The sequence below is a fragment of the Aulonocara sp. 'chitande type north' Nkhata Bay genome, linkage group LG3 (assembly GCF_057382095.1).
Source record: "Aulonocara sp. 'chitande type north' Nkhata Bay isolate Kocher_YH1m ecotype deep benthic linkage group LG3, A_spYH_male_GT1.1, whole genome shotgun sequence".
Lineage (NCBI taxonomy): Eukaryota > Metazoa > Chordata > Actinopteri > Cichliformes > Cichlidae > Aulonocara > Aulonocara sp. 'chitande type north' Nkhata Bay.
The window spans coordinates 58,333,703-58,348,186 of NC_141346.1; the positions used below are offsets into that span (position 1 = coordinate 58,333,703).

The following is a 14,484-nucleotide window of genomic DNA, read 5'->3' on the forward strand; positions in this document are numbered from 1 at the left end:
AAAACTAAAAAACTAACCTGAAACCTTAAACGGAGACACGGGGAGACAACACAGACGAACCAGCAACAAGCAGGAGAAAACAAAGGGCTCATATACACAAAAGAGCCATCAGGGAATGAGAAAAGGGAGACACAGCAGGATTCATTGGACATAACCAGACAAGGGGAAGCAAAAGTAGACACACTAACGTAGGACATGGCACTGTCAAAATAAAACAGGAAGTGAACACAGAGACACAATACTAACACAGTACAGAGGGAACACAGAAACCAAAACCTCAGAACTAGAAAATCTTAATCAGAATGAAATTGTAACAAAAGACAATAACAATCAAAACAAAACCACTGAGTCCACAGACTCGGGACATACATCGGCTCAAACTGTGGTCATAAATATTTTGTACTTGTAAATCAGACTGTGTAGTTGTGAACTGAGTTTTGTAACATTGTAAAACAAAATATCTGGAAAGTTCATGTTTTTGCGTTCATTGATTTGTGTGTGTAAAAATGTAAAAAAATGTAATAAATGTAAGAAACATTAGAACTACTTTTGCTGACACAAAGTTTGGCGAGTTGTCCCTTTAAACCAGTCACTGATATAAAGAGAGCACCGTGTTCCAGGGCATCTGAGCATGGAGGGAAAGCTTTATGCAGGAGATGGTAAGAGCTGTTGGGACTAAAGAAACTGAGCAGAAAACTACAGACATCTGGAAACTGAGTTGTTAATTCTCAGTGGGATCAGCAGGACTAGCAAAGCTTCACCATGACAGTCATCTGATTGACTGAACCCATCCAAACATCACTTCATGGACCTTTAGCTTGTGTCTGTGTGTGGACAGACATAACATGAGCTAATTATACATTACTCCTCCACAGAGTGGACCAGCAGAGAGCAGAGGTTTCCACTGGTCAGTCTGCACAGCAGCATCAAACACACCTGGACTCTGTGGTTATGGTTTGTAGTACTACGTTTACATTTGTTCTTTTCAGTCACCTCTATGCTGCACTTTGTGGACCAGAGGATTGTCAGTGTGTCCAACATAAATCAGAGTTTGGGCTCCATGATTTCAGTCAGATTGGGGTGACTGTAGCTCAGGAGGGGAGCAGGTCAGCTACTAGTTAGGTTTGTGAATCAAACCCTGGCTGGCAAATGTACTGGGTAACGTACTAAACCCAAGCTGCCCTCTGATGCATCCATCAGAGTGTGAAAGAAAGTATTTAAGCATAGAACAATGTGCTTGGTTGAATGAGGCATGTTGTATAAATGCTTTGTGTGCACAGAGTATCAAAGAGAGCTATATAAGAACCAGTCCATTTACCACTGGGTAATTCATATAGTCTTCTTTTCCAGCGGCTGGAGGACAACATCACCATGTTTGTGAAGAACGAGCTGAAGAAGATCCAGAAGCTTCTGAGTCCAGATCACCCAGAAACTTTAAAGAGCCAGATGGAGGATGAGGAGATGTTTGAAGGAGAGGATGAAGATGAAAGAAAGAGCTGCAGAGAAGCATTTCTGAAGATCACACTCCACTTCTTGAGGAGACTTAAGCAGCATGAGATGGCTGACCATCTGCAGAGCAGTAAGAGAATTTCTCTAAAGACTGAATATTGATCTTTCCTAATAGCTCAAGAAATGGACAAATAGACATTCATCCTTTCAGGGTACTGAAAGGCTATGATATTTATTATATAATATTTTTTTCTGAATTTCTTACCTTCAGAAATATTTGCTCCACTCTGTAAACGTGAACTTAAAGCCCAACTGAAGAAGAAGTTCCAGTGTGTGTTTGAGGGCATCGCTAAAGCAGGAAGCCCAACCCTCCTGAATCAGATCTACACAGAGCTCTACATCACAGAGGGAGGGACTGCAGAGGTCAATGAGGAACATGAGGTCAGACAGATTGAAACAGCATCCAGGAAACCAGACAGACCAGAAACAACAATCAGACAAGAAGACATCTTTAAAGCCTCACCAGGAAGAGACGAACCAATCAGAACAGTGCTGACAAAGGGAGTGGCTGGCATTGGGAAAACAGTCTTAACACAGAAATACAGCCTGGACTGGGCTGAAGACAAAGCCAACCAGGACATCCAGTTCATATTTCCATTCACTTTCAGAGAGCTGAATGTGCTGAAAGAGGAAAAGTTCAGCTTGGTGGAACTTGTTCATCACTTCTTTAATCAAACTAACGAATCAGGAATCTGCAGGCTTGAAGACTTCCAGGTTGTGTTCATACTTGATGGTCTGGATGAGTGTCGACTTAATTTGGACTTCAACAAAACTAAAATCCTGACTGAAACAAGAAAGTCCACCTCATTGGATGAGCTGCTGACAAACCTCATCAGAGGGAACCTGCTCCCTTCTGCTCGCCTTTGGATAACAACACGACCTGCAGCAGCCAATCAGATCCCTCCTCAGTGTGTCGACATGGTGACAGAGGTCAGAGGGTTCACTGACCCACAGAAGGAGGAGTACTTCAGGAAGAGATTCAGAGATGAGGAGCAGGCCAGCAGGATCATCTCCCACATCAAGAAAGCTCGAAGCCTCCACATCATGTGTCACATCCCAGTCTTCTGCTGGATCACTGCTACAGTTCTGGAGGATGTGCTGGAAACCAGAGAGGGAGGAGAGCTGCCCAACACCCTGACTGAGATGTACATCCACTTCCTGGTGGTTCAGGCCAAAGTCAAGAGGATCAAATATGATGGAGGAGCTGAGACAGATCCACACTGGAGTCCAGAGAGCAGGAAGATGATTGAGTCTCTGGGAAAACTGGCTTTTGATCAGCTGCAGAAAGGAAACCTGATCTTCTATGAACCAGACCTGATAGAGTGTGGCATCGATATCAGAGCAGCCTCAGTGTACTCAGGAGTGTTCACACAGATCTTTAAAGAGGAGAAACAACTGTACCAGAACAAGGTGTTCTGCTTTGTTCATCTCAGTGTTCAGGAGTTTCTGGCTGCTCTTCATGTCCACCTGACCTTCATCAACTCTGGACTCAATCTGCTGGAAAAACAACAAACAAGCTCTCAGACAGAGAAATACTTCTACCAGTGTGCTGTGGACAAGGCCTTACAGAGTCCAAATGGACACCTGGACTTGTTCCTTCGTTTTCTCTTGGGTCTGAAGACTAATCAAACTCGTTTGCAAGGCCTCATGACACAAACAGGAAGTAGCTCAAAGACCAATCAAGAAGCAGTTCAGTACATCAAGAAGAAGCTCAGTGAGAATCTGTCTGCAGAGAAAAGCATCAATCTGTTTCACTGTCTGAATGAACTGAATGATCGTTCTCTAGTGGAGGAGATCCAACAGTCCCTGAGATCAGGAAGTCTCTCCACAGATAAACTGTCTCCTGCTCAGTGGTCAGCTCTGGTCTTCATCTTACTGTCATCAGAAAAAGATCTGGATGTGTTTGACCTGCAGAAATACTTTGCTTCAGAGGAGGCTCTTCTGAGGCTGCTGCCAGTGGTCAAAGCCTCTAAAAAAGCTCTGTAAGTTATAAAGTTTTTATTATTTAATTTGGTTGGTATGTTATGAAAAACACACTGCCATCAACTTCTGTTTTGTTTTTGTCAAAATCACTGTAATATAATCACTGTACCTTTATATACACGTGACTTGTATTAATGCTGCTGCCCTCTTGTGGCTAAAGTGTAATTATGTTCTTGTTATTAGGGAGGATTTGAGAGTAACATGCCAAGTGAGTCAGCACCTTCGCTTTAGCTTAAAAAATCCAAATTCTTATGTCATCAGTTATAGTTGCATGTATTCATTATCATAACTTAACCTTTAATATTGATGTCTTAAAATTATTTTGAGTAAACTAATGTTAAGGTTCAAATATTGGGGAAGGAGAGTACAAACAACCATGGTCCAGAACTTGGTCAAACAATTGATTTTAATGAAATACACGCGTGGGAAGACCAGCTCCGTTCGCAGACCGGGCTGATCTCCGACTTAATCAAAGCATAAACAGATATTTTATACCATCAGGGCTTGAATTTAATGACGCCCCCTCATACGTCACAAACAGAATATATGCATACGTCAAATCAAAACCACAATGACTTTTAACACAGTTTAAAAGAACATTATCTCCTATCTTCATGGCAGGTACTTCCTGTCACTGCCGGATGCTCGCTTATCATCTTGACACATCAGCAGCAGTTCTGCGACAAACTGCTCTTTTGCAACCCCGAGCAAAACATGATTAAACTTCCACCTATAAATGATTCTCTTTAACTAAGTGTGTGTCTCGTCCTTAAAGGCTCCTCAAAATAACCTGCACTTAGACTCTGCTTTCGGTTTCAGTTCTGCAAAAGACACACTCTGCAAACCTGCAACTTCCTGTCAGCCTGCAACTTAGTCTTTCTGAAAGACACACACTGTTTAAACATCTGAATGCAATATCAATTCTGTAGATTATATTATTAATGCAATGGTAATGATGATGATTATTAACAATAGCAGCAAAATATCTCTCCAATCTCAATACTACCTCTCTCGACCTCTGGAACACCAGAGGTCACAATACATTGTGTTGGGTCACTCCTCGGCCCACTCAGCTGCTTCCATGTCCATCCATGGCATCATGGACATCGGGGTCACCACTCCCGCTCTGACCCTCTCTAGCCGTCCTCTGGCTCAGCAAATCAGACAACCTCATGTCATCTAAGTGGTCCAGTAATAAACACCAGCTCCCCCTCGAGAACACTCCATGCGTAAGATTAGGTTTTTTCTGCGTCCCTCTCTTGTGGTCCATCATGCCTCGGGCCTCCAGGATCCTCACCCCCCTGTGGTCGCCGAGATCTTCTGTAAAGCAAACAAAACACCTTTTCCTGCACCTCCCTAACTTATCATCTTTGGGACTCTTTAATCAAAAGCCTGATCCTAATTATCTTCTTGACTTATTGACTTGTATTTATATATATTCTTCAACATTACTCATCATTTTAAAACTCTTAAAACGCTGCTTTCACGTCCCTGCATGCGTTTCCTGTCGCTTGCCTTATCTAATCATCAACATCCTGTACACAGAAGTCTCGCTGCTGCAAGGCCTCCACTCTGACCTAGAATCTCCTTTCACAAGAAAATCATTATAAGCGCCTATTCTACTAAAAGATCCAAAAAAACAACCACTTTAATCAATTAAGTTTAAACATATAAGCAATTACTCCTGCATACATTTTATCATAGCTAAACACTGCCTTGAAACAACTCCTGTGTGTTAACACTAACTTCATTTTAAAACTCACATTTCCTATGTTATAGCCTGTTTTTGGTATAGCCTTTTTATTTCATCTTGCTCCTTTGATGTAACAATACCTTCTCATTCTAGTTTATCAGACTTAACCAAAATATATGCTTTCCTTCCTTTGGTCCTTCTCTAAAGCAAGAAACTCCTATTCAGTTCCTCTTTTCTGTCACTTGTTACAGGGCCAGCTCAAGTTCAGTTAAACGCTAAATTAATTTGAGGCCTTTTGCCTGGAATCAATACTGTCATGTGTGTTTATGGACTCTGTGTCTGTAAGCGTGTGCAATCCTTCAATAACTCATATCATCCTCACAGTAGATTGGCTAATCATAGCGCTAGCCAAAGGCTCGTGACCCACAAGAGACGAATTGAGCCACAACTCCCTTAAAGGCACAAAATGCAATATGTATAAAAAGTCATTTCTACGTATAAGCTCTCCCCTTTATCCTAAAAATAAATCTATGTAATATCTGTATGTGTGTCTTCTATTCATTAATGTAATTGTCAGTTATTTTCTCTCTTTATTTTACCTTCTTTTTGTTTACCTCTTTGTTTGTGACGTGGACATCCCTAAACCATCCTGAGTTCCGGCTTCAATTTCAACCCAATTGTACCCTCTATTCTCGCAGTCGAACTCGTCTGGGCTTCACCTTCCCACTGGCCCCTGTGCCCTTCTCTTAGTGTCCTTTGTTGTCTTGTGATCCCCAGCAAACACAGTCTGTTTCTTCTCTGTTTCTTCTCCGTTGCTCTTTTCAGTATTTTCCTTTTAGATTAAATCCCAGCCTGGCAAAATATCCCATTCAGTGTCTTTAAACAGTTATGTCACACTGTTCTTACCAGCCTGCAGTTCACCGTGCATTTTCCATCACGTGCTTTTCTTCCATGCTGCTGCTGGTATCGTCAGTGTAGTTTCAGTTGCACTGTCTTTTGCCTGCTGTTAATTCTTGAAGTCCACGATGTTCTGTCGGTCTTCATCAGGAGATTAACTGTCCTATGAGCTTCTTCTCAGGATCGGGACAAGTGGGAGGTCAAGCTGTAAAATTTTAAGCCAAAATCTGGCCTGTTTTCCTCCCAATTCTGTTAATCAATGGTTTTGTACTCAAGATTCTAGGTTGAAAGAAGTCCACCTGTATTGACACACTAAAGCATACAATTAATATCCTTTTCATTTCTTTTCTTAAAACCTCCATTTGCTTCATCTGCCTGGAGTTTAACTCGTATGTTTCTCTCTCTGTGTGCTCACTTGTCACAGTCAGTTCTTTTATGGGCATGCAAAGTTCCTGTCACACACACCATTTCCTGTCAACCTTGCAGCTGCTCAGAACCATATTTTCTGTTTCTATCTCTCCTGTTTTGTTTTTTTTACAGGCTAATAAAACTCTTGTTTTACTAAGTCTTGATCTAAAACAATTCACCCTTATTTCACGCACACACTTCTAAATATACTAAATTCTTTGCGTTTGTCAGATCGTCTCACACACACACCGCCTTTTCTCTCACACTTCCACTTCTGCACTCACTCTACTATCAACTTTCATAGTGTTATTATTATTTATTATTTTGTACAAATCACACCCAATCACTCAAAGCCTGCTACTCACAGCATTCACACACTTAAACTGTGACAAGAGTTGAGGAATATACTCACAACACGCTTTCCTAAGAGTATTTCAGACATGCCTTTCATAATCAGAAAGAGCAAGTCAAAGAAAACAATTGAAACCTCTATTAATTCTCACAGCACACACATAGAATAGAAAAAATAAAACACACCAGCATTTATTGCTGATGAGAGGTTACTCCTAAAAGTAATATGTTAGTCTTAAATATATACAGTGCACTCACTATATTTATATATCAAAACTCAGTCAATTACTATACATCCACTACGGCAACTCAAAACTTTATTTATAGCCCTCTAATGAACATAAATGGCGTCTTAAACACACACTCAACAATGTTTGCAGCAGTATTTGTAAAACCAACTGTGGTTTAAACAGTTCACTGCTGACTAATTTGCATTTTCACACTCACACACACACAGTCTAAAAATAGCTCCAGCACTGCCTCAGACTCCTTTCACACAGAGATCTCTTATTTTATATTACAAAGACGTCTTATATTTACAACCACTGTCACATCTGTCAGCTTTAGCGCATAAACAATTTCGACAAATTTAAGTTAACGGTCCAACCGATAAAGTCCAACTTTTTTGTGATCAATTAACCAGTATCTGTCCAACAGTTTCTGGCCTCATCTCTAAAATCCCTAACTCAATTTAAAAGCGTCAACCAACCCAAACTTTGCCTGAAGCTCTATTTTTGGCATTTCACAGCCAAGGCTTACCCCGAAGTTTTAAGTTAAAGTTACACGCCCGAAGTCCAACTTCTGCTGGCCAAAAAAGCGCAGACTACCGTTCCAAACGGTAAGGAGACTCTAACTCCTAGTTATTCTGGAGTGCCCCAAGCTCCACAGTGACCAACTGACTATCCCTCTTCGAGGACAATGCCTAAGCGTCCTTGGCATTGGCAAGCGTTACCTCTGAGCACTGCGCTTCCTATCAGTCCAACTGACGTTCTTGAATAATTTATAATACTTTGGAACAACAGTAAAACAGCCAAAAAAGTGTAAGACTGAAGCAGGTCCAACCTTATAACCAATACGGGCTCCACCCCAAACAATAACCAAATTCCCTAATATACTAAAATCACTCAGCAGTCCAACTGCTTTCCACGGTCCAACCGTATTAAATCCTTTAGCGGTCCAACCGCATTAAATCATTTAGCGGTCCAACCGCATTAAATCCTCAGTACTGTCATGAGATTCTCATCAAAATCAAAGCAGACATTCCCCAGTAATTTCAGTGAGTAGACTTTAATTTGTAATGTCCAATTTGGCACACTTTGGAAATAATTCAACAGGTAGTGCCTTACCTTTGGATAAGCGGCTTAGAACAACAATGAGAAAAAGAGAGCTGATTATTAGCTCATCAAAACACAAAACAAAATCACAATGAATTATCGGTTAATTTCATTTAAAATAATTCATTAAGTATTTATGTACAATTCAAATTAGTTAATTACATATTTTGTTGGTTTGTTTTCTATTTTAATTATTTTACTGACACATTTAATGAATTATTTAATGATGTATTTATTTAATTCACGTTGCTACTCCTGGCCCTGCATCGCTGTTCATAAATACATTTTATTTGTCAGCTTCACCCATCAAAGTCAGGGGGCGGGGTTAATGCTGATCAAGTCAAAACCATTGCTTTGGTCTGGTGGGCGTTCTTTTAGTGGGCTTTTCTCAATACTAAGTAGGCCTACACACCAGGGTTTGGACATGTGTGGACCCAAACTATACTTTTACCCTTTTTTGTGTGTCACCAAATACACTTTAATATTTTCTAGACAAGAATGTAGTGGCGTAATCTTTAACCTCTTTTGGCTCCAAACAGAAGTGACAGACTTGAGCAGGGTTCATTTAAAGGCTGACAGAAGTGGAGTGGTGACGGGGAGATGTTTGACAGGACAGTGTTTCAGCCTCCACAGGTTCATGTTGTGCTCCATCAGTCAGTGAAGATGAAGTCAGTGCTGATGAGGCTGTAGAGTGTGTGAGGGATGTGAATGAGGATGATGAAGATATGATGATAGCAGATAAAAACAGGCTGCAGAGACTTTGAGCCATACAGGGCACACAGTGTGTGTACAGAACAGCTGAAATCATTATGGAGGCCTCACTGGGATATGGAAGCATCACAGTACAGCTTCAGTGAAGCATTAAAGTCTCTGATATGAGATGAGAAATGAAGCAGCCAGAGCTTTTTCATGAGTGGAAACCCACTGTGACTGTGAGCTGCTGCTACAGCCTCCAGATTAGCCAGCAGCTCATCCTGCTCAACATGGACCTGTGGTCAGAGTGTGTGCTGGATAATCCGGCCCAGGATGAGGCCAAACTGACATGGGATGAAATGTCGGTCACATAATTGAGCTTAGTGTAGTTTCATTTCTGCACAATTTAAAAACAATCAAAACTTTGTTCTGTCTTTTCTATGTTATACTGTAGACTTTCTTTGATACTGTGTCCAAAAGGAGCAGCTTTTACTTTGAAGGGGAGGCGTCTCTGTTTCCTCTTCAGGTTGGATGATGGAAGCAAATTAGTAGCTGTGTCCCAAAACGTCGGCTGCATCCTCCAGAGGTTGCATTTGAAGGCCGATTACATCACAGCCAGGCGATGAAGGCTGTCCGTATTTGTCGACTCCTTCAAATGTGCCCGACAAATGCGTCCTTCATTTCCCCGAATTTGAAGGATTCGTCGGGTGTGTCCTTCGTGGCCCACCATATCCCAGAATTCATAGCGTGGCCCAGCCAAATTTCAGCTGCCAACAATGGCGGCAGCTACTAAGTTTTCAAATTACTCTTATTAATCTTTCTGGGTCACAAAATAAACTTTTAACATATTTTCAGGCGAGAAAGTAGCTGTTTAAACTTCAAATATCTGCTTGGTTTATCAAGACATCGCATATTTGCAAAAGTGTGCCGACGTTTTCGGAGACGTCTGTTCCCCACCCGCTCGCTAGCAAGCCGGGGGGTTCAATGGTCACTCCAGCCGGCGAGAGCAGCGGACGCCTGGCTTCATCGTTTTCAGACCCCGCTCTTTCACTACTCAGGTTAAACATGATATATAAGTCACTCGGATAACTTAAAAATGTAATTGTTTGCCTTTTTTCTGTGTTTTATTTGTTCCGGAGTAAATCGGTTTGGCTGAGATCAAAGTTCCTCCGGGATTTTCACACAGCTGAATAAACGTTAAACAGGAAACTGATTAAACAGAAGTGTGAGACGGTCGAGAGTTTACGCCAGTGTCCTGTTATATTTTAGATAGCAAGGAGCAGACGGCCGAGTTTATTAAACTCCACCAACACAGCGGTGACGCAAATCTGAAGGCTAGACCGTCCCATTTCACAGCCTCGCACTTCCAGCCTTTTCGGTCTTTGAAGGACCCGGCCCACGTAGACCGCGAATACCGGGTCCTCCGAAGGATGCAGCCGACGTTTTGGGACAAAGCTAGTGTGTGATGTTCTTTCAGTGTTGCACTTTGTAGACGCTCCCTGAGCACTGGTCTCACAGCCAGCTGCACATAGAGACCAGTGTTGTTAGTCCAGGTCAGAAGATGACTTGTTGGAATGAAAATGAGCTTGTAGTTTGTCTGCTTTAATAATGTGACTGGAAAAAGGTGTTGGACTTCAAATATGTCCATTTCTTTCACACTTCACCTTTAAAAGTGAAGCCTTGTGGTTCCTGGAACGGAAAAACACGACTTTTTCAAGTCTTTGTCCTGTTTTTATGATAAATGTACAACTTTAATGTGAAACATTCAGAGTTTTTTCTCTTGTTGTGTTTGTTTGAAGCTGCTTCCTGTTGGCTTCAGCTGTTTGGAGTTTCCATTTTCTAAACTTCTACATTCTGAACCTTCTTCAGCTCTGAACAGATGATGAAACACTGAATGATTTCAAGCTCACACTTTGTCTAATAAACTTACATCTTTCATTCTTTATACAGATTGATCAACTGTGGTTTGTCAGAGATCAGCTGTGATTATCTGGCAGCAGCACTGAAGTCCAACCCCTCCCATCTGAGACAGCTGGACCTGAGCTCCAACAACAAGCTGCAGGATTCAGGAGTGAAGCATCTGTGTGGTTTCCTGGAGAGTCCAGGATGTGGACTTGAAACTCTGGGGTCAGTCAGCATGTTTTAGTTGTGCTGAGATGAATATGATGTGAAAGTTGTGCTGACACTAAACTGCAGACATCAGGCTGATATTATACTGATCCACACTGAGGATCTTCATGGTAAAGTCTGTTTTCTTCTTCTCTGGTTTAGTCCATTGACTGCAGCAGAACAATGTTCACATTTCAAACAGTGAGACTCAACGTATGGCCCGCGGCCCACACGCGGCCTGCCCACCTTTCCTGATTCAGAGAGAGGGGACCCTGATTAACTGTGTAGTGTTCTTCCTCACAGTTCTAAGTATCAGACACAACAATGAATAATCCACAGCTGACTGTCTTTAGCAGGTCAAAGGTCACGGCACACAGCAGACAGTGGGAAATATTATAACTCTGATCATTTATCAGCACATATCCATATGTATAAAAACAAAGCTGACACTGTGAGACTTGATCAGAGGTGTGATCATCACAGCAGAGGCCTTTGTGTCAAAGTCACTGAGGATCAAACAGAAACACATGAAGCAGATTTTCCTGTTCTGGCTTTTTATAGCAGATAACCTTCAAAATATTCTGCAGTCCATCAAAAACTGAAGCAAACCATGAATCAACATGTGAACATGAGCTGATGCTGCTGAAGTGAAGCAAAGTTACAGAGGTTTGATTACAGACACAGCTGAGAGTTTGTAATCTGTCATCATTTTAAAAGGTTTACATTTCTTCAGTATATCCACATTTGCAGCTGGTACCTCAACCTCCACTTGTCCAACACAACTGCTGTCCACTGCCTCCATGACATTGTGATTTTGCTGTTGGTCTTCTGTCAGATCTTCATCAATCACTTCTGCACGGGGCACACCTTCAGACTCTGCAGCTGCATAACGAAAGCCTGTAAGATAAAATTAGACATAAGGTAAATGTACACCAATATTCCAATGACAGGTGTGTGATTCATCTGGAAGTTATGTGCGGATTAGTGTACAGTGATAGCAATTTAGTATGTTTTTAGAGGGGGGGGGGTTGTTTACCTCCGATGGGTGCTCTTTTTCGCTTCCGTTGCGTACGCCTTGAGTGCCGGTCCGAGTCTGATACAGGTATGTCGTCATGCCCCATGTGCAGTGTTGGTGCCCAGTCTGGATTTGTTACATCCATTTCATATGCTGGTTTGCCTGCAATAATGCCAAATCATAAGCTACTCAGTCGACATGACGTGGTTCTGCAGCATCACACATTAGCATGTTTTATCTCATTATCTATGACCTCAGCACATTGAAAATAACACTAAAAGCCTTTCAAGAGTGATATGAATTAATTTAGAACTCACCGGAAAGAAAATGCCGTGAGCAAACCAACAAAAAGCTGGGGATTGCAGAGAACTCGATATCCCCTCGTCTCACCGCTGCAATCCAAGCCTGACGTCTTTGTTTAGTAATATCGGATACATGGGATCCCTCACGTTGCCTCCAGGACGGAAAACGATGAAAAGAGAGCCCGTTATCCAGCTTCTTGCCTTCACGATCGTGTGATCTAACGTTGCAACCGACAACACAACACGTACGATCCATAGCTGAAATGGTATCCTTTGGCTGGCCTACTGTCATGGCGGAAGGGGGCATGGCCCATCTCCCGTGACATCACGCTCCAAAGCCCTATAGGTGGGAAAATGTACCATGTCGACCAATCAAAAATGATATGGAAACATGACATTTGGTTGTTTAGCAAAAGGGGGAAGTTTTAGGAGTGACCGGCAAGAGAGAGCGAGTGAGCGAAAGAGAGAGAGAGTTTTGATACGCGAGAGATTTGTGACGTTTACCGTGTTTGGTCTCAAGTTAGTTTGTTGTCTTGTGTATTTAGTGTGTAGCTGTTGTTTTGTTTTGTGTGTCAGTTCTACTAGTGATCGTCACAGTTGCTGCCTTAAAGCCAACAAAGGCAGATTGCAGTGTAAACGCTGAGTGACACACCTGCTGTCAGACCTGCAGGTTTATCCCTGTGCTGTTCTCATATGTGTTAGAGTGACACAAACTATTGTTTGACACCTGATTGTTCTGTAAATAGTTTGAAATGATTATATGAAAACCGTCTGAGCCTTGGCTGCATTTTTTGGTAAATAGTACCATATAACTTTGTTGTTTGCAAAACGTGTGCGTATTTTTAAAAATGTACAATCTCTATTTGCATTTCAAGTTATGAAGATGATTCGTTAAACATGTGTGTGGTTTTTACAGTCAAAATATCACTTTCTACTTGTATTTTAAATTTTGTCTGAATTTAGATAAATTGTGCTGATACAGTTGGTCAAAATGAGAAAATAACAGATTGGCAAGATAAACTGTTTTTAAAGGTAAAATATAGAGGCCACATCAAAAGTAGTCAAGAAGGGTTAAAGGCTAAAAGCAAAGTTGTCACCAAGTACTGTTTATATTTGTGTGTATTGCTGCAGCTTTTTTGAGTATTAATTTGGTGCCTTTGTGTGAAATAATGGTATTGTGAGTGATCCATATAGTCACAAAGAATAGCCACTTGTTTCTGTGCTACCAAAGTTCCCCGGCTTTCATTCAAAATGTGTTTATCGTCAGCACCTGCACATTAAACTACTTAAACATTATAAATGTCTTCAAGCTCACACTGAGGCCTGTGGGGTACTATCAGCCACTGAGACAGTACACACATTTATATGTGTTTGTATATGAATATTTCATACTTTAAGACTGCCTGTTTATTTAAGGGAGATGAACAAAATACATTGGAATTGTACAAAATAATATCATGGATGATAAATTAAATAGATTTTAAGTAGATGCTTGTGCATTCTTAAAGTCTTATATGTTGAACTGAACTATGTGATCTGTTCAAAGCCTTAATCTTAATTTGAAGTGAAATGTGCATTTTGAGTTTATACACTATGTATATAAGGCGACCGTTTCCTTTTGCAGTATTTTTGTGTGGTGTACTTTTCTATGTCTTAACAAAAGGGGAACAAAGGTGTTTAAGTTCACCTAGGATGATGTGTTTTAATTTTCACATGGTCTTGCTTGAATTTGACCCTGACAAAGGCGTATGAACTCTGTCAGCTGTTTGGAGTTTCCATTTTCTAAACTTCTACATTCTGAACCTTCTTCAGCTCTGAACAGATGATGAAACACTGAATGATTTCAAGCTCACACTTTGTCTAATAAACTTACATCTTTCATTCTTTATACAGATTGATGGACTGTGGTTTGTCAGAGATCAGCTGTGATTATCTGGCAGCAGCACTGAAGTCCAACCCCTCCCATCTGAGACAGCTGGACCTGAGCTGGAACAACAAGCTGCAGGATTCAGGAGTGAAGCATCTGTGTGGTTTCCTGGAGAGTCCAGGATGTGGACTTGAAACTCTGGGGTCAGTCAGCATGTTTTAGTTGTGCTGAGATGAATATGATGTGAAAGTTGTGCTGACACTAAACTGCAGACATCAGGCTGATATTATACTGATCCACACTGAGGATCTTCATGGTAAAGT

General features: G+C 41.3%; 2 protein-coding genes across 2 annotated transcripts in view; both read left to right on the top strand.

Moving 5' to 3' along the window:
- The window catches only part of LOC147336298 (NACHT, LRR and PYD domains-containing protein 12-like), a 94,502-nt gene that overhangs the window by 75,074 nt on the left and 4,944 nt on the right, over window positions 1-14,484 (top strand). The window lies entirely within an intron of this gene.
- LOC147336301 (protein NLRC3-like) lies at window positions 1,139-14,383 on the top strand. The gene is made up of 4 exons (XM_086285357.1): window positions 1,139-1,579; window positions 1,721-3,491; window positions 10,819-10,995; window positions 14,188-14,383. Exons 1-4 carry the CDS (start codon window positions 1,372-1,374, stop codon window positions 14,381-14,383), a joined length of 2,352 nt encoding a protein of 783 aa, XP_086141483.1. The 5' UTR covers window positions 1,139-1,371.